The sequence below is a fragment of the Acanthochromis polyacanthus genome, chromosome 18, assembly GCF_021347895.1.
Source record: "Acanthochromis polyacanthus isolate Apoly-LR-REF ecotype Palm Island chromosome 18, KAUST_Apoly_ChrSc, whole genome shotgun sequence".
NCBI classification, from domain to species: Eukaryota; Metazoa; Chordata; class Actinopteri; family Pomacentridae; genus Acanthochromis; species Acanthochromis polyacanthus.
Genome location: NC_067130.1, coordinates 11,621,250 through 11,647,869, shown reverse-complemented (window position 1 = coordinate 11,647,869; position 26,620 = coordinate 11,621,250). Strand labels below are relative to the sequence as shown.

At 39.3% G+C, this 26,620-nt stretch overlaps 2 protein-coding genes across 3 annotated transcripts; one reads left to right on the top strand and one right to left on the bottom strand.

The window, feature by feature from the left end:
• The first annotated feature begins 6,785 nt into the window (after positions 1-6,785).
• LOC110957501 (alanine--glyoxylate aminotransferase 2, mitochondrial-like) lies at positions 6,786-14,353 on the top strand. Its single transcript, XM_051938600.1, has 12 exons — positions 6,786-6,973; positions 7,072-7,195; positions 7,275-7,369; positions 7,591-7,684; positions 8,543-8,636; positions 9,094-9,194; positions 9,629-9,721; positions 10,796-10,928; positions 11,399-11,487; positions 11,804-11,953; positions 12,375-12,473; positions 13,921-14,353. Exons 1-12 carry the CDS (start codon positions 6,786-6,788, stop codon positions 14,020-14,022), a joined length of 1,362 nt encoding a protein of 453 aa, XP_051794560.1. The 3' UTR covers positions 14,023-14,353.
• A 735-nt stretch (positions 14,354-15,088) lies between these two features.
• dnajc21 (DnaJ heat shock protein family (Hsp40) member C21) lies at positions 15,089-25,458 on the bottom strand. Of its 2 annotated transcripts, none has more exons than XM_051938595.1 (12): positions 25,041-25,458; positions 23,715-23,808; positions 23,482-23,605; positions 21,554-21,685; positions 19,702-20,006; positions 19,452-19,615; positions 18,790-18,880; positions 17,747-17,932; positions 17,569-17,617; positions 17,343-17,476; positions 16,544-16,628; positions 15,089-15,634 (listed from the first exon to the last, which is right to left on the bottom strand). In XM_051938595.1, the coding sequence occupies exons 1-12, from the start codon at positions 25,135-25,137 to the stop codon at positions 15,473-15,475; spliced, it is 1,623 nt and encodes a 540-aa protein (XP_051794555.1). In that variant the 5' UTR covers positions 25,138-25,458; the 3' UTR covers positions 15,089-15,472. The 2 variants fall into 2 exon arrangements, with proteins under 2 accessions (XP_051794555.1, XP_051794554.1); XM_051938594.1 differs by having other exon boundaries at positions 16,544-16,631; positions 25,041-25,457.
• Between the last annotated feature and the right edge of the window lie 1,162 nt (positions 25,459-26,620).

Here is a 26,620-nt window from a genome sequence, read left to right as displayed (position 1 = left end):
TGGTTTCTGTTGACACTTTGAAATCTACACATTACTGACAAGTGTTTTAGTTTCCTCTCATAAGAGTCGGTTATGGTTACGTCAAACTGTTGTGTTGTAGTGGTTACAAATTCCATAATTATTATGGAAACAGTCACTTATTAATGAAAAAAAATGACAGGATATTGCTAAAATGTCAACTGAATAACCGTCCGAATTTAATAGCAACCACCTTCTAATTAGTGAAACAATAATAAAATAAGTTTATTCAACAATTGTTTTGATTGTGTTGTCTTTAATCAAGGTGAGAATCATGAATCAAATTTTGTATGGAAAATAACAAATTGTATCTGTGTCCAAGGAATCATTTTCAACTAAGTTACCAATTACAAAAACATCTCTAAAGGAAGTGGGTTAATTCCAAATCACATGACCTGCCCCACATGTCATTTCCTCCTGGGGAGGAAAAAAAAAGACTCCAGGGTATGTTCTCTCTCGTCTTTCTTAGTTATTTAATATAAAGTAGTGTGTGAGTCAAGCGGACAGGTTTACTACTATATATATAATAACTTTCAATTTTACTCAACAGTATATATAATATTTAGAAGAATCTTTCAGTAAAAATGCCATGTGGTGTTAGGTCATAGGTGGCCATGTTGATTTTAGGCCTGAAAACAGCAAAAAATGTTAACGATGATACCTGTCAGCTATGTTACAAAAAGTCCCAATGAAATATTGACCCAGCTACCAGAGATGAACTTAGGAACTTAGGATAGGAGCCCGAAGAGAAAATCACTATTCGCAATAATTTTGTTGCACAGGAGATAAAGAGGATAAAGCAAGCAGAAAAAGCCATCTGGTTTTCATCAGTCTCAACCAATATGCTGAAAAACAGGCCAATTGTGCGGCACTGTTGTCTTCACTTGTACACAAGGCTTGGCTTCTTATTACACTGTATGAATGCCTGTGCTGGCAGAGTACATCGAGAACTTCCTAACCGAGAATGGTGACCTGTTAAAGCTACAAACAAGAATTATGAGAGCCGCATCCTGATTAATAAATGTCTCACATTCCTCGACTATTTCTTTTAGTTTTGAGCTCAAAACACCACAGAAATGATTAATTTTGCCATGACTATAATTCCTGGTTTATCCCATTCTAAACAGGCTGGTTCAGTGTCTAAATGTAGCTGCTGCTGTCCACGTCCCCTTCAGGAAGAACACTGTCTCAATCCTTAATTTACAGCAAGCATACATTTAGTATTTCAGCGAGAAGCAGCTTGGGAATAGCTCTACAATAATCCACTCCCATGGTTTCTCATACCATGGCTATGCTGGTGATACCCGGGGCTTCCTGTCATTCTTCCCCAGACAACCACACAGTCTCTGCCTGGATCTCATCATGCCTTGCAGATTTCTCTTGCAGAATAAACACCACCTTCAACTCAGCCTCTCCCAGACTGAGCTCCTTGTCATCCCAGCCAGTCCCTCTACAACAAGAAACCAGTATTCCGCTTTGACTCAACCCAACTCAAACCCACAAAGACTGCTCGAAATTAGGGTGTCATGATTGATGACCTACTAACCTTCAAGACTCATGTGGCCTCGGCTCGGCTGTGTCAATTCGCCCTGCACAACATCAGGAAGATCGGACCCTTCCTGTCTGAACGGGCAGCACAACTTCTGGAACAGGTTCTCGAAATCTCACTCATGGGCTACTGCAAATCCTTACTGGCAGGCCTCCCCATATGCATGGTCAAGCCTCTGCAGATGACCCAGAATGCAGCAGCACATCTGGTTTTGAAAATTCAAAGCTCTGATACCTGCATTCAAAACTACAACGAAAACCGCTCCCTCCTACCTCAGCTCTCATTTACACTCCCTCCAGCTCACTATGCTCGGCCAACAAAAGGCGCCTGATACAACCACCGCAACAGGGATGGTCAATATCCAGACTCTTCCCTTCTGTGGTTCCCCAGTGGTAGAACAAGTAACTAAACTGTTCGATCTGCAGAGTCCTTCTCAGTCTTTAAGAAAAAACTAAAAACACAGCTCTTCACTAAAAGACCTTTGCACTTGTCAGAAAGATAAAAATGAATTCCTATTACACCCACACTGCCTGTAGGCACCACGGTACTATTGTTACACTTTAGCTTGCTTTATGGCACTTATGCAGGTTGTTTACCCCTAACTAGATCCTCGTCATATCCAGTCTCAGACGTATGTTGCTTTGGATAAAAGTGTCTGCTAAAGGAATCTGTAGAATTGCAGCCTCTTGTGTTCACTCTTGCTGTCAACAGCAGAAAAATTGGTGCGATTTGTTCGTAGCAGATGCATTTTTGTGTTAGCAGAAGCAGCTCTAGAAAGTAAATAAACCTGGAGGACTGTGAAGACACTGCTCTTCCTGAATGTCTCATCTGGGAGCAGTGGGCCATGAGAGGGCAGGTTTATACAGGTTTGAGCTGGATGACAATTGACTCTTCAGTTTCTGCTTAGCTAAACTAATTCAGACTGGCTTGTAAAGGTAGGAGGCCATCTAGTTGAAGGGCTGGAAGAATGAGTCTGTGTTCTTACTGTATTTTACACCTTGAAGTTTAAGACACGCCAAATATGTAAAAAAGAAAAAAAAAAGATTTTCACCATATGTGACATATAAATAAAACTTGCAACCCTGACAAAATACCTTCTATTACAACACTCACATAAAGAAAAGGTGTAAAGCTGAAGATCTAAAACAAACAAAAGGTTGTGAAGACCATGAGAAAGACACCAAAGCTTCAGAACGAGAGCACAAAGCCCAGAAAAGCATGGTGACTCCCACCTCGGGTGGAGTCAGCCTCTTGTTTTTCTTGCTGTAGGAGGGAAAGACAACACACATTGGACTGCCACTTACTTCAGAGTGAGGCTTTCATGTTATGCATCCTGCAGCAGGCAGGAACCGGTACCAACCAACCAACTATCTAAACATCATAATTGCCACTGGTTACATATTGATCTGTGACACACTCGTAGTAATTTGGTGGGACCAGGGTACCATTGGCTGCAGGCTGTCCACCCACTTCATAGAAAAGGCCTGACGCTGCTACCAAGTGTCATAAAGCAAAGGAAGAAGAATTTCTGAAGACCCTCTGTACCTGCTCAACATGTATAAAGTGGCATCACACCTCAGTGGCTGCTGTGCACCTTTAACAGGACAGGTCAACTGTTCAACCAGTTTGGCCAGAATTCACCTTGGAAGAGGTGAGTTACCATGGTGATGAGGCATGGGCATAATTTGCTGAAGATGGTCTGCAAATGAAGCTTACAGAGTCTGCACAAGGGAGTATTTTTCAATTTATTTACCCATTTAGCCTTAATGATTGTCATTGTACACACAAAAATTCATGACTTCCAATGAGCTTGTTAACTCAGTCTAATTAGCTAATCTAATTGTAGGACAAGCGGATCTGTGTCTCTGTAAAAACAAGTAGAAAACCTCAGTTAAGTTGTTATTGTAGTCTTTATTAAAAAATACAGGATCTTCAAATTCAGAACAGATCTGATGACATAAAAATAATACCACTGTATCAAATTTAAATAGCAGCTGAAAGTTGCAAAGATAAAATAAAATCGTCACATTTTCTCCTAAAAAAGATTTAATGGAGTAGGATTAGGCAGAGTTAAGAATATGCCATTTAAACATGTACATAAATTAATGCCAAATTAAATGAAAAGGATAGCTGAAAGTTGCAAAAATGTAATAAAATTCTGTCTTTCCTCTGAAACAAAAGTGAGTTAACTGAAGATGCTCAAGCAAAGTTAAGAAGATGCTATTTAGACATGTATATATTCTCTGTATTTAAGTGCCTGAGTTAGATGATTTTACAGTGTAGCAGCATTATTTTTTTATTGGATCGAATAAAGTGTACATTTGCAGATCAGACCAGCTTTGACCGACATTTTCCAGTAGTCCATAGTCTCAGAAAAACAGGAAACATCCTTTCCTGGGTTACACAAGGTTCTGATAATGTGGGTGAACCATTAACTAATGTTTAATCTGATTAAACATTGACCAGGTAATTAACTATATCACTAAGACAATATAATGGACATGCATGATGAACATATGACATTGGATGCATCTTTTACTCTGTTTTTTTTTCAAAAATTCAATGGCATGTCACTGGCAAACAACAATTCACAATGATGAGACTTCAATACAGGGTTTAGAATAGAAAGATTATAGGACTAATATGTCCAAACTGATTTTCACAAAAATGTTCCCCAAATCATGCAAGACTTTATCATAGTCTGAAAAACAATTTCCTTCGCTTCTCTAAATGAATTTCAACTGAAACTCATTCACAGGGGCAGTATGCCAACAATCAGCCTTCAAGTACCGTCCTGCAGACCTCCCAGAGATGCCCCCGTGCAATTTCACACCAGGGGAATACACGGTAAGACTGGTGTGGCATCTACACGGTGCTGCCCTGCTGCTCGACTTATGACCTCAGTAATAAAGCACAGGTATTAGTTGCTCTACATACGTTTTATAATAAAATGGTCTTTGCATATATGATATTGCCTAGTTAAGACAATACGATTAGTAATTGTACACTAGACATACTACAGTGTGCTGATAGTAATTAAAAGTAGCAACAGAAAGCAAGAAAAGGATCAATGCAGAAGGAACCTTTAAGACTGGTTTAACTTAAGGTTTTCATTCAGACAAATTTATTTATACAGCACATTTTTAAACAAAAGTCAGCACAAAAATGCTTTACATAAAACCTAATGATATGACAAACTAAAGAAAATGCAATATAAAAAAGACACAAAATAGATCCTGATAAACAGTTTAATTCAAGTCTTGTTGAGACATGTGGAGCAAATAAGAAAAACCCTGAATGCAGCTACTTCATGTTTAGCTGTGACTTTTGAAATCAGAAGTAAAGTGCAGAACGGAAGATCAGAAATATGTTTTAGCTTAAAAAAAATATCCTCCAATGCACTTGAAACTACTGTAAAAATGGTAGAACTGTGTTGATGCGGTTTTTCCTGCAGTTGTTTGATAAACTGTACAGACTGTTACAGTAGTGGAGCCTTTTGAAAATAAATGCACTGTTATGTTTCTCCAATTCTTTTCATTCTCAATCCGTTGTCATTTTTGTTCTGTGATGTCAAAGAAGAAACACTGTCTCGAGATTTGTTTTTCATCTGTATTCAGCCTTCCGACACCGTCAGTTTTATCAGTGTGGCCTTTCTCAATGCTGCTTCTTTCCAACCAGAAGTTCACACTCTAGCACCAAAATATCACTAATAAATGTATATTTGCATGTCAGTTTGTTGGAAACTTTGCGATACGCTGGTCCCCCTCCTATGCATTTTTCTCAAGAACTAGATGTACAAAGTATTCCAGCTTATCTTAGCTGGTACAATGGCATCAACAGGCTTTGCAATCTTAGGAGGCAACATTATCATCAAGGTCGCTGATAGAGGCAGGTGTGGAGGGGAATATCTGAATAAATGATTCACTGATATTTAGTAGAACATATAATCCAGCATCCTGCGCTCACCATAAAACATACAAGAACAATTTGTTTCTTACATGCAAGTTGTTGACGCGATAGTGAACAGAGCTGTGACCTGAACTCTGGTCATCAGCGTCAAGGAGGCAGAGACTCATTAACTGTTACAAAAGATTAACATACTTGATGCAGGATGTTTTTCATCTTTAAAGATCTTCTAGAGTACACAGCACTATTTCAGTGACAGTTCATCAGAATTCAACTTCACAAGATTTAACAGCTTGTTCAAACACCATAGCTCATTCAAACAACTAAATTTTAGGGCGATTTAGACCTGCTGAGAAGGAAGTGTAAAGATAAATACAAAACTGTGAGTCAGGTCACCAGCTGTTTACAGCATATTTAAAACAGCCTTTGTTCCACAGTGATTTCTTGTAAATAATTATATTTGGTGTTACAAATTAATCTAATAAGTTTCTGTTGGGTCAAGACCTCATCGTGTCATTTATTATGCAATTTTGTCAGTAATTTACATGTCATCGATATCAAAAATTCAAGAGAATACTACTATACCTGACTACAATACAGACCCTACAGTACTATATGTCACAGAACTTGGGCTAAGATCCTACAGCATTATTAATCACAGATTAAACTGACAAATTTAAAGCTAAAGTTTTGACCTACAAGTTATGTATGAAAACCCTACAAATCCAGGAATTATCAGCCAAAGGTCACAGTTACCTCTGACTTTGTGTTACAGCCGCACAAACAATGCAGTCACCAGCAGAATGTGCAGAGGATGGCACACCTGTGAGCCAACATCCATAATCTACACACCGCTTGATCCTTTGTAAGGTTGTGGGGGGGGGCTAGAGTCTATCCCAGCTGACTTAAAGTGCAGGCAGGGGACACCTTTGACAGGTCACCAGTCTATCACAGGGCTACACGGAGACAGACAACAAAACACACCCACACCTATGGACAATTTGGAATCACCAGTTAACCTCAGCATGTTTTTTTGGACTGTGGGAGGAAGATGGAGAACCAAGTAAAAATCCACGCATGCAAACTCCACACAGAAAGATCCCAGGCCAGGAGGCAACAGTGCCAACAACCGAGCCATCGTGCAGCCCTGTGATCCAACATTTAAAACTGTTATTTTAAATTCAAATAAATTGTAACAAAAACTGACAGTCGCCAAATCCAGGAAAACATGTGCCAGCTGAACCTGCAGCAGTTGTCAACTCATTTTGCTCAGTCCTATCTTCTCTCCTGTGTATGTCTGTCTATTCAGGGTATGTCCAAAGAGCACATAATGGCAATCCGCAACAAGAACATCAACCCGATGACCAGTAAGATTACTTACTACAAGAAGCCAGTGTTCATCCACCAGGGACACATGCAGTGGCTGTGGGACATGGATGGAAGGAGATATCTGGATTTGTTTGCTGGTGTCGCTACTGTGGCTGTGGGTCACTGCCACCCGTAAGGTCCCTTTTCTCCATTGTGTCACTCACTGATTGCAAGTCTTATTCAGATTTAAATCTTCAAGTCAAAACGAGTGCATTTGTGTGGCACAACAGGAAGGTTACGGCAGCAGTAGAGAAGCAGCTGAAGAAACTGTGGCACACTACTAACATCTACGTCAACGCTCCACTCCATGAGTACTGTGAGAAACTGGCCTCCCACTTACCGGATCCTCTTAAGGTGCTGCGTTGCATTTAAGAACCTGGAGAAATGCTGCTACCTGTGGCTAAAATCTCTGCTGATCTGCTTCCTTGTGCAGGTGATCTATCTGACCAACAGCGGCTCAGAGGCCAACGATCTGGCGATGCTGATGGCTCGGATCCACACGGGCAACTATGACATCATCACGTTCAGGTACATGTCTTTAATTCATGTGAATCATAAGTACAGTAAGATTAACAAACGCTTTTGTTAGTGCTTGACGGTAACTACTCTGAAACAAGCTTTAATCCTGTACAAGCATTTTTCAGGGCCTGCATGTGCCTGGATTTTTAATTAGTTTTACAAATATCTGTCCTTTAATTCAAGATTCCACTTCAACAAAGAATAGACTGTCAATTTCCTTTCTCTTACAGAGGGTCGTACCACGGAGGCAGCCAACAGACTATGGGTCTCACCTCCCAGTCGTCTTATAAATACCCCATCGCCACAAGTTCAGGATGCACACATGTATGTATATGTTAAAGGTCCCATAATCTTTTCAGCTAATTAACAAAAGTCTGTACAGTGTTTTTCAGCTCAAAATACTACAAATATTTATTTTTATTACAGTTACAGGGGGAGCAGGAGAATCCAAACGCAGACATGTAAAAAAGGCTGACAGGGGACTAACGGGAGGAGATCTATTTAACCAAATAATCAACTAATACATAAATGGAGGGCCAAAACTAAATCAAACTACCAAGAACTCTACAAGCAAAACCCTAAGAAATACAAAAAGCTAGTGTACAAAACTGAAGCAACAAGTAAACTAAAGGAAGTACAACATGGGGGAACTGACAACTGAGGGGAAAACGGGCTGGGGAAAATCCAAAAACCAATGACGGGAGCAAACAGAGTCCAAGAGGGGGAAAGCAGAAAAATCCATGAGGCAGAAGCAGTCCGAAGGATTATCTATGATCCGACTGAGTGACTGAGCAGGGTTTAAATAGTGAGGAGAGCTCATGGACAGGTGAGCTGAGTTTACTGATTACTGCAGCTGACAGTCATTGGGGTAATCAGCAAGCAGAGTACAGGTAGAGCAGGAGGGCGAGTAGCGGGGAGAGAGAGAGACATGAGGGAGAGGTGACAGACAGGGAACCAAAAAGGCAGGACAAAACCGAAACAGATGAGGAAAAAGAGGAAGAAAGGGGGAAGAAGGGCAGGGGCCAGAGCAAGATCCTAACAGTTTCACCATGACTGTATAACCCCGGACTATAAATGATATACAAGTTGTATATCATATATGTTGTAATGTTGTTGTTAGTGACCGTTGCTCTCAGCTTGTCAGTTGATTTCTAGTCGATTTGATTTCTGCCCCCTCCACAGACCATGTGTCCTGATGTGTTCAGAGGCCCATGGGGAGGAAGCCACTGCAGAGACTCTCCTGTGCAGACCATCAGACAGTGTAGCTGTGTTCAAGGTACACAACCATGACTCAACAAAACACAGCAGCAGTGATCTCTATTGTTGCACTAGGCATCACCAATGTCTGTTGCACTGAGCTTCACGGTCCCTTCTGCAATATATTAATGGAATAACTACCTGTGTTGTTAGAGTGAATGCCTGACCTTTGAGAAAGTAAAGTGGTTTGAGGTGAGTCGGATATTTATAGCACATACTTTGCTTAATAATTCTGCATAGAACTCCATCATCAACACCTTAAAGATTTTAGGCTTTAGACTAAATCTGTTTCTGCCCTTAAATATGCTTGAAAGTGATCAGGGTGAAATAGGCCAAATAAGTGTCTGCAGTAAACAATATGCAAAATAATTGCTCACCCTTTAGCTCCACAAGCATTATTTTAGGAATATCAGCAATATACATGCTAAAAGTTGTACTACTACTGCCAGAGAAAACACTTCTCTTTGATCCCACAGGTCAGTGCATGGCAAATGAACATTACATCGGACAGCTCAAAGAGACATTTGCTGCGAGTGTCCCAAGCAGAGTTGCTGGTTTCTTTGGAGAGCCTATTCAGGTAAATCTGTTGTGGAGGATGGACTTGATTGATTTTACATCACTGATGTGATACCATCAACAAAAAATATTATTTTATGGAGTAATTTAACTAGAATCTTGTGTTATCAGGCTATCCATATTTATTGTTTCCCCATTGAAAGGGTTTTCTAGCTAAAAATGGGCCTCTGTGGGGTGAGGGTCGTGTATTGTAAAGGTAGAGTGTGTGTTGACTTATCTGATAGAAATCTATGCCTTTTCCTATTTGTTCTTACCATTTCATAAACCTAAAGGCCAAAAATGCTGGCATAAATGAGACTTGAATTCATCATTTTGACGCTATTCATTTTCTTAAAACCTCTTTGTGGGACAACAATAATTCTTCTATGCAGGAAGAACCTTAGTATGACTGTGCATGACTTATTTAAGGTGGGTTGTTGTGTTACATTTGTACAGGGAATGGGAGGAGCAGTGCAGTACCCTAAGAACTACTTCAAGGAAGCCTACAAGCTTGTCAGAGAGAAAGGAGGAGTCTGCATCGCTGATGAGGTTTGATATTCATAAAGTTGTTATGTTTTGCTCCAACGTGAAGTGCATAATGACTTCTGTTTCAGAGCTTTAAGGGCAAAAGTCGTAGCTGTGTTTACACTGACCCTGAGATCACACCTATATTCAGATGAGCAGCTCAGCAGAATGAAGATTCCACCTTTGTCAGAACAGAAAGGCCTGATCAGGCCCAAGTGCAAGGAATTTGCAGTTTCATTTAGAGGGGTGGAATAAATCCTTTTGATCATCCGTTTAACACAGGGGTGTCAAACTCAGTTCCTGGAGGGCCAGGCTCGTTATCAGGCTTCTGCTGAGCTCGATGATAAGCTGATCATTTGAATCAGGTGTGTTGGAAGAGGGAAACATCTAAAACATGCAGGATAGTGGCACTCCAGGAACTGAGTTTGACACCCCTGATTTAACCGGAAAAAGAGAGACATAACAACCAAAAAGAGATACAAAATAACCGCACAGAGACACAAAACAACTACAGAACAAAAACAACCACAAAGAAACAAAACAAAGACACAGACACAAAACAACCACAAAGAGACACAAAACAGCTACAGAGACAGCTCATTTCTTCCTTTTAAGAACAACATTTTTTTCTTTGAAAGCCTGATCAAAAATTTTCACTACTATTTGCTGAACTGACTTCAGTCTTAGTTCTGGGTTTGCTGTTCTGGTCTTTTGTTCCGCTGAGATTGCTGATTGGTTTGAAAGAACAGGAGAAACGTAAAAAATGTTCCCAGGACACAATATGATCATTTCCTTCTATTGAATGAAGTGAATTTTCCCAATAAAGTTAGAAAAACTTCACAGCAGGAAGAACCTTTTGTGATTGTCAAAAATGTTCTATCCTGATTAAATGCTCTAGGTCATGCAAACACTCATTTTAATATAACCCTTTATTTAGTGTTGAATATCTAATCAGAATTATTTCAGTGTAGAGCTACTGATGCTTTTAGCAGAGCAGTTCCTTTGGGTAAAGTGTGCTTCCATCTCTTTTGTGCTCATTTCTACATCATGTACCAAGATTTTTCTTTTATTGTAATTATATTATTATGCACCTGGCAGGTCCAGACTGGATTTGGACGAACAGGAACCCACTTCTGGGGATTCCAGGGTTATGGAGTTCTTCCTGATATTGTGACAATGGCCAAGGGCATCGGTAACGGATTCCCAATGGCAGCTGTAGTTACAACACCAGGTCAGTTAAGAGTGTAAAGATTAAAGACTTTTACAAGAATGTGACTCTTCAGTACATCAACTGTAGTCAAAAAGGGGCTGAAAGATACATCGTTGTCTTCATTATTTCCAATATTAAACAGAGAAACATAGAGACCAGATGCCTTACATGTGTAATTTAAACACATTACAGTATATTTTACCCAACAATAGTGACTCCATGTGTTCACTCACTTTGCTGCATGAACTGCATACTGGCTCTCTACTTCTTTTTTTAAATACATTTTTACTGATCTGATCTCTATTACTAGTTGCCATAACTTTAATTCATCTTTACATGCAGTTCCGTCTTAAAAAAAATCCCACTGTCCCTCTAAAATCCTCCTGATGAACATTTTTGTAGCTCAGACCAACCTGACAGCCTTTGTAAAACATGCAGCCTGAGGAATGTGTGAGTTTAGCTGTGAGGTTGATTATTCTTGTGTTTTCCAGAAATTGCTGCTTCCTTTGCTAAAGCCTACCACTTCAACACCTTTGGAGGAAACTCTGTGGCCTGTGCTGTTGGTTCAGCCGTGCTCAATGTAAGAATTAATCTTGTCTTTCTACATCAGTCCTGTTCTTTTGCACAGGGGAGCTTAATTTAATCAAAATCTAAGTCTTGAATTATGTTTAGTGGTGGTTGAAATATCCATAAACAGTCACAGACATTTAAAAGTCACACATAATGGCCTCATATACAAGCTTTTAGATAAAATATGTGAACTAACTGTTTCACTATTGGCTGAGCCAAGATAACGAGTTTACCAACTGCTTTAGTAACATCCCTGAATAAAATGGTGAACAAAATGTCACATGAATTATACATGTCACTGCAACTCAATGCATTGTACTTTCCAGGCTATCAGAGAGGACGGCTTACAGCAGAACTGCCATCATGTGGGCACTTATCTGATGACCGAGCTGGCTAAACTCAGAGACAAGCATGAAATCATTGGTGATGTCCGTGGAAAAGGCCTGCAGATCGGAGTGGAAATGGTCAAAGACAAGGTACTGAGAGAGCTGTGACAGTGAACAGAACAAACAGCTTGCAAACTATGGACCTCTGCTAAAGTCCTGATGTCTATTTCTGTTATCACTGAAATGCCATCAATTGTTAGCAAACTGCAGAATAAAACTAAACCAAGCAAAATGGGAAACTCACACAACGTACAACCAAGCTTGGAGACAACTAACCAAATCTAAGCCAAAAATACATTCCTTTAGGGACAAGGAGGGACAAAGAGGGAAGAAGAGGTAGAAGGAGGGAGAAGAACAGGGGCGTTAGCAGGGATCATGACAAAAATATGGTTTTATTTGATTTCTTCAGTAGGACATGACAGCAGAGATCGGGGATATCTCATAATGGGATTGAATATAACTTATATATGCAGCATTGTCCCTCCTCTTATCTCCTCTGTATCATCCACAGGCCAGCAGAGAGCCGCTTGGTCCTGAGGCAATGATGGAAATCTTTGAGGACGTGAAGGACATGGGAGTCCTGATTGGGAAGGGAGGACTGTACGGACAGGTAATGTCATTCAATTTTTATTTTTCAGGGTCACGAGCAAATAGTAGAAATACTTAAAAGAGTTTTAGGGATTTGAAAAATAAGTCCAAATATTTTCACAGTTTCGAAGCTTCAAAGCTTCACTGTTTCGAAGCTTCGCTGTTTCGAAGTTTCAGCGCTTTAATGTTTCGAAGCTTCAGTATTTCAAATCTTCAGTGTTTCAAAGCTTCAAAGCTTTACTGTTTCAGAGCTTCGCTGTTTTGAAGCTATGAAGCTTCACTGTTTCGAAGTTCACTATTTCGAATATTCACTGTTTCGAAGTTTTCGAAGCTTCACAGTTTCGGAGCTTCGAATCTTCACTGTTTCGAAGTTTTGCTGTTTCGAAGCGTCACTGTTTTTAAGCTTCGGAGCTTTGAAGCTTTGCTGTTTCGAAGCTTCGCTGTTTCGAAGCTTCGCTGTTTCAAAGCTTTGCTGTTTTGAAGTTCACTGTTTCGAAGCTTTGAAGCTTCACCGTTTCGAAGTTCACTGTTTTGAAGCTTCGCTGCTTCGAAGTTTCGCTGTTTCGAAGCTTCGCTGTTTCAAAGCTTCACTGTTTCGATGCTTCACTGTTTCGAAGCTTCGGAGCTTTTATCACTCTTCTTGAAGCTTCGGAGCTTGTATCAAAACACCACTGCCTATCAGTGATCAGAATCTAAAACAGAGACACCTTCATGACATAGAAAACTCTGGTTTTATGCTTAACATACCTCACTTAATAATATGCCTACACCCCTCAATTGTTCTTGAAAAGTGTTCTGATATGTGTGCAGGGCTGCAGCTCCTACAGACACAAATGAGTTTATGGCTACATATCAGCACAACAAAACAACGTGTAGTAACAGGATGAGGATAAAAAGTTTGTAAATCGTGTGACATGTCAGCAGATAGGCTACCTGTTGCAACAAAGTATCAAACATAGGCCTAAATAAATAACTGCCTAACTGCAGGATAACAAGATATGGACTAGAACAGCTAAGAAAAGACACTCACCTTAGGAACAACACATAGGTCCGGGGCCATTATGGCAGGTTATGAAGATGGTGCACTTGATTTACTTACCCAGCTGTCCAGGAATGATATTCATAGTATTAGTATTTTGTGCGCACGTTATACCTATTTTGCGCGCACATTATAGCTATATTGTGGCCACAATTTTATTTTAGTTTTTTTTTACCATGTCACCAGAGGGGCTCCGTAGAAAAGAGTCAGTTAGCAAAACACAATCCATTAAATGTACAGAATTCAAGGCACTTACAGTATGTAACAGCTGGAACTATAGCTGCTAGAGAAACAACAACAGTAGAATTGTTGCTCCCCCTTCAGGATGTGACAGAATAAAACCCAGGATCGGGATATGCATGATACTCTGATACAATCAGTGTTGTTGGTATTACATAATCTCTTATCTTTTGTTGTGTCACCGCTTTAGACTTTCCGCATCCAACCGCCCATGTGCATCACGACAGCAGACGTGGATTTCTTCCTGGCAGTGTTCGACAAAGCCATCCACAACTACATGGACAGACAGTAAGCGGGTCAGAGGAGGAAAAATCAGTGCTGAGGACTGAAGCTGGAAACGCACTAAGTAGCCAACATCACTTTTGCGAATCTCTATGAATGTTATAAATGTAGCTATTCTTTAGTCACCCTGTTGTTTCCTTTACGGCTTTTTTTTCTGCATGTTATAACTTATGGAAAACATATACACTGCAATCAGTTCAACTTTTTTTTTCTTTTACAGACTCAGTTATTTAACCCTCGTGTCGTCCTGTGGGTCAAAATTGACCCGTTTTAAAGTTTGAAAATGTAGAAAATATATATATTTTCACAGGGAACTTCTGATGTCCATATTTTCAACATTTTTGGGAAATTTTTTACATTTTTTTTGTGGAATATAAAAAATGTTAAAAAAATTTTAAGAACATTCACAAAAAAATCAATGAAAATCCATTGAAATTCACTGTTGATTTTTTTAAAAGAAAGTTCTTAAAGAAAATATTATACATTTTACTGATATATGTAATCATATGGAATCATTTTAGATATTTTTAGGATTTTTTTGGAATATTTTTACTCATTTTTTGAAAATATTTACAAGAATTTTCTTGCCACATTTGGGGGATTATCTTTTAAATACAACTTTTAAGGAATTATTGGAATTTTTTTCCTGAAGGTTTTGCAAATTTTCTGAAATTTGGGGAATTTTTTATTTTTTTTTGCTCAATTTTTGGATTTTTTTCCAGACAAGGAAACAATATTTTTTTGGTGCCCATAAATGAAGACAACAGAAGGGTTAAGAGTCTGAGCCAACATTGCTTTTCTAATGAGGAAAACTTATTTTATACATGTGTATTTCTCACCTAATTGGATTTCATTTCGCTCCGTTTAGATGCAGTGAATATGCATTGTGATTATTTTGTGGTCAGCTCACACATGCCAACATATGTTCAATGAAATGACTTCATGTTTTTACAGTTTTGATAATAAAATTGCATCATTTTGCTTTTCTGACACATTAATAAAACAGCTTTAGTAAGATACGGTTGCGTGTATTGTTTATACTTAGAATTGGTACCAAGAGGCAATAATGCAAATGATTCCAGGGTTGTATAAATACTGACACGCAGTATTGCCTTTATTAGTAATACCACTACACAGATCTTCATGACAAACAAGGAGACATGGTTCCTGAAACAGAAGAGATCTGACAGTAGAGATAAACTGATCCTATGCATGATTTATAACTTTCATAAATTATGAAGAAATGTACTGAAAAACTGATCATTCCAATCTGAGCACTCAGTCTCTCACACAAGCAAACATGCTCATGGTACAATTTCAAAAAAGCTATCTTCTCTCAGTCCACTTTAGTCCACTTTAAAAGGCTTTTTTTGAGCCTCCTGAAACTTCTCATAGTGTTGTTTCACGGGTCTCCTGCCGAGCCAAACTCCTTCAGGCTCATCAGCCCAGGTGAAGATGTATTATCTGTTCTTCCTCTTGTCTTTTTTGCTCTTGCTCATGGAGCTGTGAGCAGCGTTTGCAGAGAGCGCGGTAGCATGGCCGCTGGTCTTCAGATGGTCAAACAGCTTGTTTCTCGTGGGGAACTCGTAGTTGCAGGTAACACAGCGCAGGTTTAATTCCTTCTGTGGGTGGAAAAGGGGAAATGTGATTTGAAAATTCAAGTATGGATGATTTTCCTAAAATAAGTGCCATTTTTTTACTAATGTAGTAGTACCCTGGAAAAAAAAGATGCTATGAAACTGACAAAAAACATTAAAGCTTCAACTAAAACCACATTATTTGCACCAAATCAGCAAGGAACATGCCACAACTCAAAGTTTGGTTGTTTCTTGGAGGAGCAGCAAGTCACTGATGACTAGCTCAAGGACTGTCAGAAAATTCCTCCTGTTTCTGCCTCCAATAAATGGCGCCATTACAGCAATTCTTTTAAGACAACCTGCCTTTAAAACCTGCATGCAGGGAGTTAAAGGCTGTTTCTGTTCTCATAATTTGAGCCTAAAAGTTCCATGTACCGTTCAAAAGTTTGGGGTCGCAAAGACAATTTCACGTTTTCCATAAAAACTCAAACTTTTATTCATGTGCTAACATAACTGCACAAAGGTTTTCTAATCATCAATCAGCCTTTCAACACCATTAGCTAACACAATGTAGCATTAGAACAGAGGAGTGACGGTTGCTGGAAATGTTCCTCTGTACCCTTATGTAGACATTCCATTAAAAATCAGCGTCTCCAGCTAGAATAGTCATTTACCACATTAATGCCTAGACTGTATTTCTGATTCATTTAATGTTCCACTCAACAAAAATATAAACGCAACACTTTTGTTTTTGCTCCCATTTTTTATGAGATGAACTCAAAGATCTAAAACTTTTTCCACATACACAATATCACCATTTCTCTCAAATATTGTTCACAAATCTGTCTAAATCTGTGACAGTGAGCACTTCTTCTTTGCTGAGATAATCCATCCCACCTCACAGGTGTGCCATATCACGATGCTGATTAGACACTCTTGTTTTACTGTACAAACCTCAGGAAGCTGTTCTCCTGTGTGTGACTTGACGTTCTTTGGTTTGTCTTTTCCTCCTCCCTTCTTTCCCTTCGTCTTCCCAGAGCTGCTGAGGAAACATTCACATGACAGATAAATAAGGATCGAAATGCAAACAGCAAACATTTTAAAACTCTATGCTAACTTGCATGATTCAATGCAGGAATTAACTGTGTCGCATCACCTTGAGCAGTCATGTTACTCCTCAGTGAATCATAATCACATTCTGTGATGCTCACAAAACAATTCTCCAAAGTGATGGTTTCCTCTGCTTATGTTTAAAAAAACCTGCCAAAACAGTGCAGGTAAAATAATCTGAGGCCTTCTTTGTTTGTCTAAAAACAGGAAGCTAATCTGAGCCAAACAGGAACCCAACAGGTTCTCTCAAGTCTAATGAGGGAGCATTTAAAGTTGCATGAGTCAAGAATATCTTCGTAACAATGAATCAAAATGATTTAATGTAAGGTGTTGCTGAGAAATATCACCTGACTCTACAGTCTCATGTCTGATTTTGGCTTCATGACACAGCGATTATTAAATGCTGCCTGCTGAGCATCAAACGGACAGAACATAGCGGTGTGTAATCAGTGACTTTTGCCAAAGTTGTTACAGAAACAAAAGCAGGTTTCAGTCTTATCTAATAAGGCTTTATTTAAGGCATCACTAAATCCAGCGAAATGTTCCCTTTGGAGCTAATCCAGAGAACCAGACAGTGAGTATCAACAAAAAAAAAAAAAAAAAAAAAAAACAAAGCAGGAGATGACAAACCAACTGAACTGACCTCTTTAATTCTGTGGCAGGGAGATCGTCCTGTTTCTCAGACTCTGCTGGCTCTGCTGGCTTCTCTGGGGCTTCTTCATCACAGGTGGTCGTCTGTGTCGGTTTCTCCCCATCCTCCTCCTCCTGAGCACTTTGCTGTGGTGGAGGAGCATGAATAGTTTAAGTGTAACAAAAAATGAAGAGTTCACTTGACAGGAATAGAAGAAAAAAGACAAGATGATGCTCACATTTGCCACTTTCTGCTGTTTCTTTTTCCTCTTTTGTTTTTTGGACAGTCTGTGGAGGCAGAGAGAAAGTTCTCAGGAAAAACAACACGTGTTTCATAATCCTCTTTCTTCCCTGAGAACTAGGTGAAACAAAAAAAATAATCTACAATCACATTCCTCATGATATGACCGGACATACTTCTGCCTTGGCTTTTCCTCCTCCTCCTCCTCCTCCTCCTCCTCTTCTTCTTCTTCCTCCTCGTCATCCTCTCTTCCCTCCTTTCCATCAACATTCAAACCAAGTGAATCCTCTTCTTCCTCAAGCTGTTGCCGTAGCAACGCCACCATCTCCCGATGCTTTTTGGATTTTTCATGGTTTTTCATTCTGCATTGAGGAAACAAAACAAACAGCAAAAAGGTGAGAAAAATGTATTTAGACCGATGACTGCATTGCTGACGATTAATTAATCCATCAGTTGTTTGGTCTACGAAATTATAGAAAATATTTTTTAAGCGTTTCTGAAAGTCCAAGATGACGTCCTCAAATTTCTCGTTTTGTCCACAATTCAAAGATATTCACTTTACTGACACAGACAAGCAAAGAAACTCAAAAATGTGCGAATAAAAGAGGGTATTATTGTCATGAAGTTTTAATAAGTGTTGACATTTCTCCATGGAAAAGCAAAAATAAGGGATTTTACTTCATTAAGAAATTCAAACTGTACGATGTGTTTTAAACTGCACAGTATTCCTGAGGTAGGAATAAGAAAGCAAACAAAAGACCTTTAATTGCTCTAAAGAAGTTGGTGAATCAGAACGGAATCCTGCTCAAAAGTCACTCCAAACAATAACCAACTTTATCATTCAAGATCGACTGTTCTTTTACACTGTTTGGAACCACAATCTGTTCACCAGTAAAGAGGAAAAAAAAATCGCTGTGCAGTCAAAATATAATCAACTAAAGATTGATTAAGCAGTCTGTTCACTACTTGATATCTTTACAGTAATATACATACATTTTAGTTCCATTACATCAACAGAAACACTCCCTGGAATAACACTGGAATTAAAATAAGCTGGGTGTGACTTTTAATGTTGTGATCACTGCATCGCCAGATCTGGAGATCTTAAACACTGGTCCCTGCACTGATTAAATCTTTCTCTAATTATTCGTAGCTTTGCAAGTGGAATGAACCTGTAGGTGCAGAAAACAGAGAGGGAGGGAATGTGTTTGACACTCACGCTTTATCTGATTTGAAGGATTTGTCACAGGCTGGGCAGTAGAGATCATCAAATTCATCGATCAGGCCGTCTCCATCTGGCTGGTCTGATTCTGTGAATGCATATTTATGCACCAAAACATACAAGTAACACACACACACAAGTAGTTGTTTAGTAAAATGACAATGACCATTTCATTTTTAGCATCACTTGTCAATCAAATTAAGCGAAAATGGCTTACAGCATCCTGCTTAATTCTGTATAATAAATACATTCTAAATGAAAATGTTAGCTTACACATTGTTTAAACTATAGCTAATGATGTAGGGGGACCAACTGCTTCTGTTTATGGATGTACGAGTGTGAACATTACAGCAATCAGTTGCTTATTTGCAAAGTAATGTAATTTGTTGCCGATGTTTTATGTAAGTTATGGAGGCACCAGAGCATTAAGGGAAGGCCGATTGTTTAAAATTGGGTTAATAAAAGAAAAATTAATAACTAGGCTACATTTGCGATGATTACAATGGTTCTAGGCTGTGATTGGGCCATGTTTTGTCAATCAAATACGTTATTACTGGTTGCATTTTTGCAGAGCTGGACGCTGGCTAGAGCTGACCATCATATCCAAGTTGATCTGACTCCTGTGCTTCGAGGGAAAACAAAGCTAAACTCTCACTGACCTCCTTCTACCTCGTTCTTCTCCTGCGTGTCCATATCCAACTCTTCCTCCTCGCTCTCAGATGCATCTCCAAACTCCTCTCCGTACTGAGCTTCCATCTGCTGCAGCTCCTTTTCAAGTTCAGACATGGCCGCCCAGCTCTGCTCCTTGTACTCTTCTGCCAGCCTTGGATGGACATAGAATATGAGTGTGTAGAAGAAACAGATAAAAATATGAGGCACATCTCTTACGGCGATCCGTTCTCTACTCACTTTGCCTGTTTGAGCTTCTGTTTCCGTCTCAGTTCCTCCACCTTTTTAATCTTCTCAGCGTTCTGTTCCTCCACCAGCTTCCTGTGGGCCTGAACACGACGGTCACGCTTACGGACAAAAGCCACCAACTGTCGCACCAGGTCGTTACGCTCCTTTCGAGCCTTTTCTCTGGTTTTCTTGTTCTCCTTCTCCATGGCCCGTTTCTCCCAGCGGTTGGAGGCCTGCCTCGTGTCGTATTCCTCCTTCCACGCAAAGTTTTTGTGAGTGCAGAAGCTCTGCCAGTAGCCGTAAAACACATGAACTACCTGCAACATGGAAACAGAGACTGATTAAGTACACCAATGTGGCAGAGAGACTTCACCAGAGGGTCTAATCCGGCCCACGGGATGATTTTGCAAAGTGTAAAAATTAGAGTGGTGAAAATATTTAAATACATTGAACATTATGCAATATAATGTGAGTCAGCAGATTCAGTATGACAGTTTGCCTTTGTTGAACCCTATTGTTGATGCATTGCCACAACTTTTATGCATTTTTTCTGCATAAATTTTCTACATTTACAAGACAGGGGGATAACTTAACCTTCTACCTTAATAGTTCCCACTTTAGTTTGTCTGATGTGTCAGGATTACTACACAGATGTGGAAATGAAAAGGAACTTAAAATAATTTCTAGATCTCGACAAGATGTAAAACATTGCATTGTTCAGTTCCAGACACCTGAGACTAAATGTTTTATGCTTTTGCAGACACTGTGATCTTTAAGTTGTGATGCGCACATGATAAACTAAGGCTTAATATTGTTGAAATTTTGGTTATTTTTGCTTCAGAAAGTTCGGGTTGTTCATTATGTTCTGCAAAAAGACAGCTAATTAAATGGGAAAATTGTCAAAATGTACTTTTTATGCACTAAAACAAAAAGAAAAATTTCGAGTTGTTGTTTTGTATCAGTTATGTTGTGATTTTACTGGTCTGGCCCACTTGAGATCAAACTGGGCTGCATGTGGCTCCTAGGGCTGGCCCAAATAGTGGTTTCTGGCCTCCGAATATTCGGGCCCTATTAAGACGAATATCCGGATATTCGTTCCGCCCCGTAACGTCCGACCGGGGGGGAATATTCGGATCTGTTCGTGTGGTTCGTGTGGTTCGTGTGGCGGCGCGGCAGCGGAGACAGCCCGAATAGTCGGATCCGTTCGTCTGGTCTCCAGGGTCCACATTTTGCCCTCGTTTAGCCTTTAGTTAAACTGAAGAATTCCCAAACACCGGTCTTCAGCATCTTGTCTTGTGTTTATGCAACGAAGTGAAGCGTAACTTCAGAGTCGGCAGCCACTCGGCCATTTGGGTGGTGTTTACAAACAAGAATGGAGGAGCCGAAATGAGCCGAAGAACACGGCGGAATGAGCCGAAATTGGCCGAAGGCACAGGGAAGAGACGAGCTCCGAATATTTTCGTCTGGGGGGAGGAGGGGGTGATCACATCGACATATGTGTATATGTTATAGACATATGTGTATATGTTTATGTGATCACAGGAGGAGATGAGCCGATGTGGGCCGAAGGCGGAGGGAAGACAGTAACGCTGCATATTCTTTCCGCCCGGTGACGTCCGATGGCGGGCGGGGGGGCGAATATTCAGATACCAAAATAATATCCGGATAGTGCCGTAGCGAACGAATATTCAGATATTTGGGTCCAGCCCTAGTGGCTCCTGAACTAAAGTGAGTTTGACACTGATGTAGTAGAGGATAAAGAAAATCTGCTTACTGTTTATTCATGTAGCTGCTCTGTATAAAGAACTCTCCCATCAACAATCTGTGGTGCAACGTTGAGACAGGTGTTGGAAGTGGAACTTACCGTATCGTAATCACTCTGAGAGTCTCCAAAGGGAGGAAACTCCTCCTCCTCTTCATCATCTTCCACTTTGCTGTGCTCCATCTCCTCCTTAACAATGGACTCAAAAAGATTCCTGTAAACTGTGAAAAAGCCCTGCAGAGAGAGAGAATGGAAGGACAGAGGAAATGAGAAAACCTGTGTTGAGGTACGTAGAATTCCTGACAGAACAAGTCACAGAATTGAAAGAGAGTTTGCTAATTTCCCCACTGTGGGATTAATAAAAGCTTATCTTATGTTTAGTCTGCTTTGTCAGAAATTACGGCTTAGTCTTCTGTCTCTAAGGAGTAGAAAATGAGCTGGTGTGTGAGGCCAGTGAATATTAAGAGGTTTTATAGCATACGAATGTAAACATCTCCCTGACCAATCACAGCTCTAACAGTAGTATGGACACGATAGCCCCATCAAGTTGTTACATTTAGAAACCAGCATGTTAAACGGATACATCCAGCTGCCATTAGTGATTCTGTGCCAAACATAGTTTTTGGACTTAAGACCAAAATGTTCTGTCTGAGTTATTGTAGAATTATGATAGAATTATTAGGATGTGTGTTGCTGCATACTGATGAGGAGACTGAATGTTTGCTCACAGTCCTGCAGCAGGTCTACATGTTGCCACTGCCTTTTATCAGCCTTGTGATAATCTCATTACTTCTCCACTAACTTTAAACTAGGACCGGCTGGCTGGCCTGTCATTTAGGTGTGTGGTGACAAAGCTGCCACAGTTACCGGGCTACTTTGACTCTTTAGAATGTGGAAACATCCAATCAACTTGCTTCGTATGTGTTCTGAAACCCATTTCTTAGCCATTCGTTAGTCAGACATACTTATCTCAGACCACTAGTAAATCACTTTTAACACATAATATAATAAATTTGTCAAATAATTTTGCAGGGAAAGAACAATAACATCATTAACACTCATTCTTTTCATATCCTCTACAAGCAGGGATGACTTTGTAAAGTGTAAAAATCAGAAGACATTAACTGCAAATTGTAAATTTGTAAAACTGTAAATGTAAAATAATTTCCAGACCTTGACAAGTTGATTTGATCATAAAATACTAGATTGTTCACTGTTCTTTTGTGTCTCATTTTTGTAATATTTTGTTCTGCTTTTGTTTTTTTTTGTCTGACTTTTGTCTTTGATCTCGTTGTCATTTTGTTTCTTGTTTTTGTCATTTTGTTTCCTTTATGTCTCGCTTGTGTTATTTTTGTCATTTTGTGTATCTTTTTTTGTCGCTTTGTGTTTTCTTCCTCGCTTGTGTTGTTTGTCCATTTCTGTCATTTTGTTTCTCGCTTTTGTTTTTTTTGTTGTGTCATTTGCGGGATTTTTTTTCTCATTTTTGCTGTCTTTTTTTTCAATTTGCAATTTTTTTTGTCTCATTTTTTGTCTCTTTTTTGATTTGCTTTGTGTTGGTTGTCTTATTTTTTGTCATTTTGTTTCTCACTTTTGACATTGTGTCTCTTTTGTAAGTCTTGGAATGTGAACATTTTCAGAAGATACTTTGTTGCACTAAAACAAAGGAAAAAAAACGGAGTTGTCGTTATTTATCGATTATTATGCTGTGATTTTACTGGTCCAGCCCACTTCAAATTGGGCAGAATGTGGCCGCTGAACTAAAATGAGTTTGACATCCCAGCTCAACAGGATATGACATAGTCGTGAAGAATTTGGGCTACTTTAGCAAAATATGATGAAGGAACATTATTCTCCACAAAATCAGGCTTCATCAGATGATGTTTCAATCACAGATTCAAAGCTTCTTTTTCCTTGTCTCAAGAAGAGGACTGAAAACATCTAATCTACATGAAGGTTTGCAATAAAATGCTTGTCATATCAAGCTATATTACGTATTCTTGCACAATTGACCAAAAAACAAACACACGAACCTTCTCGTCATCTCCATAGCCAGAGTAGCAGGTGACCGTAAAATACTGCAACAGATCGATGCTGTCGTCTTCATATTCGCCACTCAGCCCTCCTTTCAGCAGAGCCTCCCTGTGATTGTCGTACCTGCCACAAAGGAAAAGACACAAACAATAATGACAGATGTAACCCACATGGTGTGTACATGACAGTCACCATTTTTGAACAAATAGCGATGAGATAAATTAGTACGCACCACGCTCTCTCCTGTGGATCACTCAGGACATCATAGGCTGCCTGGATCAGCTTGAACTGCTCTGCCGCCTCCTCAGCATTGTCCAAGTTTTTATCTGGACATTTCAGTGAGAAAAAAAACACAGCTCTATTGAACTGAACATTTTTTATAAAGGCTTTTTAAGGTCCAAGTTAGTGGCATTACATGATGATGCAAAATTTTAAAATATACAGAAAATAGAGGTAAAGAATAAACAAATACACAGGACTCATCACTGAATCCTTACATTTCTATAAGGCATGAAGCGGGAGAGATGAAGTTTTGCATGCAAGTATCATTGCAGTGGCTGAGTTTAAATTCACACCTGAAGACAAATTTTAAACTAAATTGTGTATTTTTTATCCACTCACTGAATTTATCCAATCGGTGTATTAGGTACCTGCTGTACTTTACAGAATGTTATACTATTTTTATTTTTTCTAGAATTTAAAATTAAAGCAAAGTAATTCTTCACACATCTATTTTATGAGACTGAGTGTGTAGTAGAGGGATGGGTTTTCTGCCATTCACACAAAAGTTTTGCATTTAATGAGTCATGTGACTCTTCTTCCACACAAAATGAAATGATCATGTGCAGCTGCTTCAGTCAACAGGTTGTCAAGGTTATGAAGGTAAAAAGTGCTGCTACTGCAAATGACGCAAGACAACAATGCAGGTAGAAATGTGTCTTAATATTTTTATTTAGCCAATAATTGCAGCCGCTTATTTCTCACCGACAGCTGCACATTAGACCTGTTAAACTTCATATATTCAAATATGATATTGTACTGAAGTGATCGATCAGCTGCAGTACCAGCATGTAAACAGACTTGGCAGTAAATCAGGATCAAGCATAAAAACGTGTTATTTCTGCATCACCAACTATATACATGTCAGATTCCCACAGCAACATGATCCATACAGTGTGTGATACTGTAACTGCGCGGCTTCATTTAGTGGTTTTATTAACGTACAGCTCTACATGTTTGCAGATAACCCATTTTCTATCAGTTAAGATTTTGCATCACTCATAAAGAATCGTCAGGAAACATTTTTGTTGAAAAGAAACCATTCCTACAACTGATTTAAATCCTGAACTGAGAACATAACATGCTCCTGACCAGGTTAGGTCCACAGCATCAGCTACTATGAAGATCTAGTCAGGTAAAAACAGAGCCACCTTCGTGATACTGAAAACTGTGACTTTGGCCTCAACATACCTCGTTAACCCACTGATCTGGCTTCGTAGTACACAACTCTGGGATACTGTCATCCTGAACACTCAACAAGGTTTCCACCACAACGTACCTGGATGCCATTTCAGGGCTAATTTACGATACGCTTTCTTCAAATCATCGTCTCCTGCGTCCCGTTTCACACCTAGCACTTCATAGTGACACTTCATTGTTAGAAAAGCTTGATACTAAAGGTAAACAGAAAAGATTGCTCACGGTGTCCCACGCTAGGCTAAATTTAGCATTTAGCTAGCTACAGCATGCTAGCGACCGGCAAGCATCCCTGCTCTATCTCTATAAACAAACAGACTTCTTAAGTGGTAACGACAATGTTTAAATGTTTTGACCTTACATATTGAAACCTACACACTGTTCTCTGTCGCTGACAAACTGCTTCTATACCTTAAGTTACTCAAAACACTTCTTGTTACTGTGAGCGGTACTATCCGGTGTGATGTCGCTAAATCTCGCGAGATTTGCTCTTCTTTTCTTTAAAATTTCAGCAAATTTGAAGTTATGAGTGTTACTTGTTGCCCTCTACAGTTCAAATTTTATGTAGTGATATTTTTCAGTAATAGGCTCTCTCAGAAACAGATTTCTGTTTAGAAACATTGACACATCAGTAATCCTACAATCTAGACCAACTGTGGACTCTAATGCACATTTCATTTTTCTCCTGGAGATCACTAGTTTTGCTGTTTTATCTGCTTCTTCTTCACTCTTCTGAGCTGATGGCTGCAGCTGCCCCCACTCTGCACCAATCTATTGAATCACGGTGCTTTAAATTTTAAGTCTAATTTGGGTTTAACTCTCAAGGCTGCAACAGAGCAAGCAAAAGCAAATTAATGCACTTTAGGAAAGTTATTCCCATTCATGAATTTTTCCATTGGTTAACTGAGAACACAGGTTTCAATCCAATTAATTACTCTTGTCAACATGTCCATATGATGTTTTTTTTTCATATGACATATCATGAGCAATTGAAGAAAGGGACCAGGACTACGTAAATCCATACATCTTAGAGGAAACAATTGGCCAGGATTACATCTAATCCCTTTCAAAGCAGAAGGAGGTTATTTTAATGGGGAAAATGTGTAACTTTAATACTCAGAAGTTAACTGGAGAGGGACTTAAAATATGACAAAATATGTTAATTACTCCCTCACATTTGGTATCAGTTTTCTTAATATCCTTCCCCTGATTTTATCAAACATCCTAAGACAAGGTCCTTTTAAATGACTAATTCCGTGTCCATTTTAGTAGTATGGCAATAAACACTGACCACAATAATTTCAATATGACATTTTGTCTGTGATGATAAAGATGATGTTGCAATAAACCTTAACTGCCCTACATCTCTCCTTTATTTTCTATTCTAATGAATCTTTGTTCACTGCATATAGTACACTACATTACAGCCATTAGTTGTACCACGATGCTCTCTAGTGGTGGCAAGAAACCTGAACCTTCTTGCATGTGTAAGGGATACTTTCTTGCATCAGAAAAAATGTAAAACATTTGAGGACTTTTAATAAGCTGAAGTCCTTTATTTAAAAAATGTCTCCATAAAATCTGTGTTCAGAAGTAACTGATGTGAGGTGAATGAAGGTTGAATCTATATTAGCTTGTAACTGATTTTACATAAGCTCATTA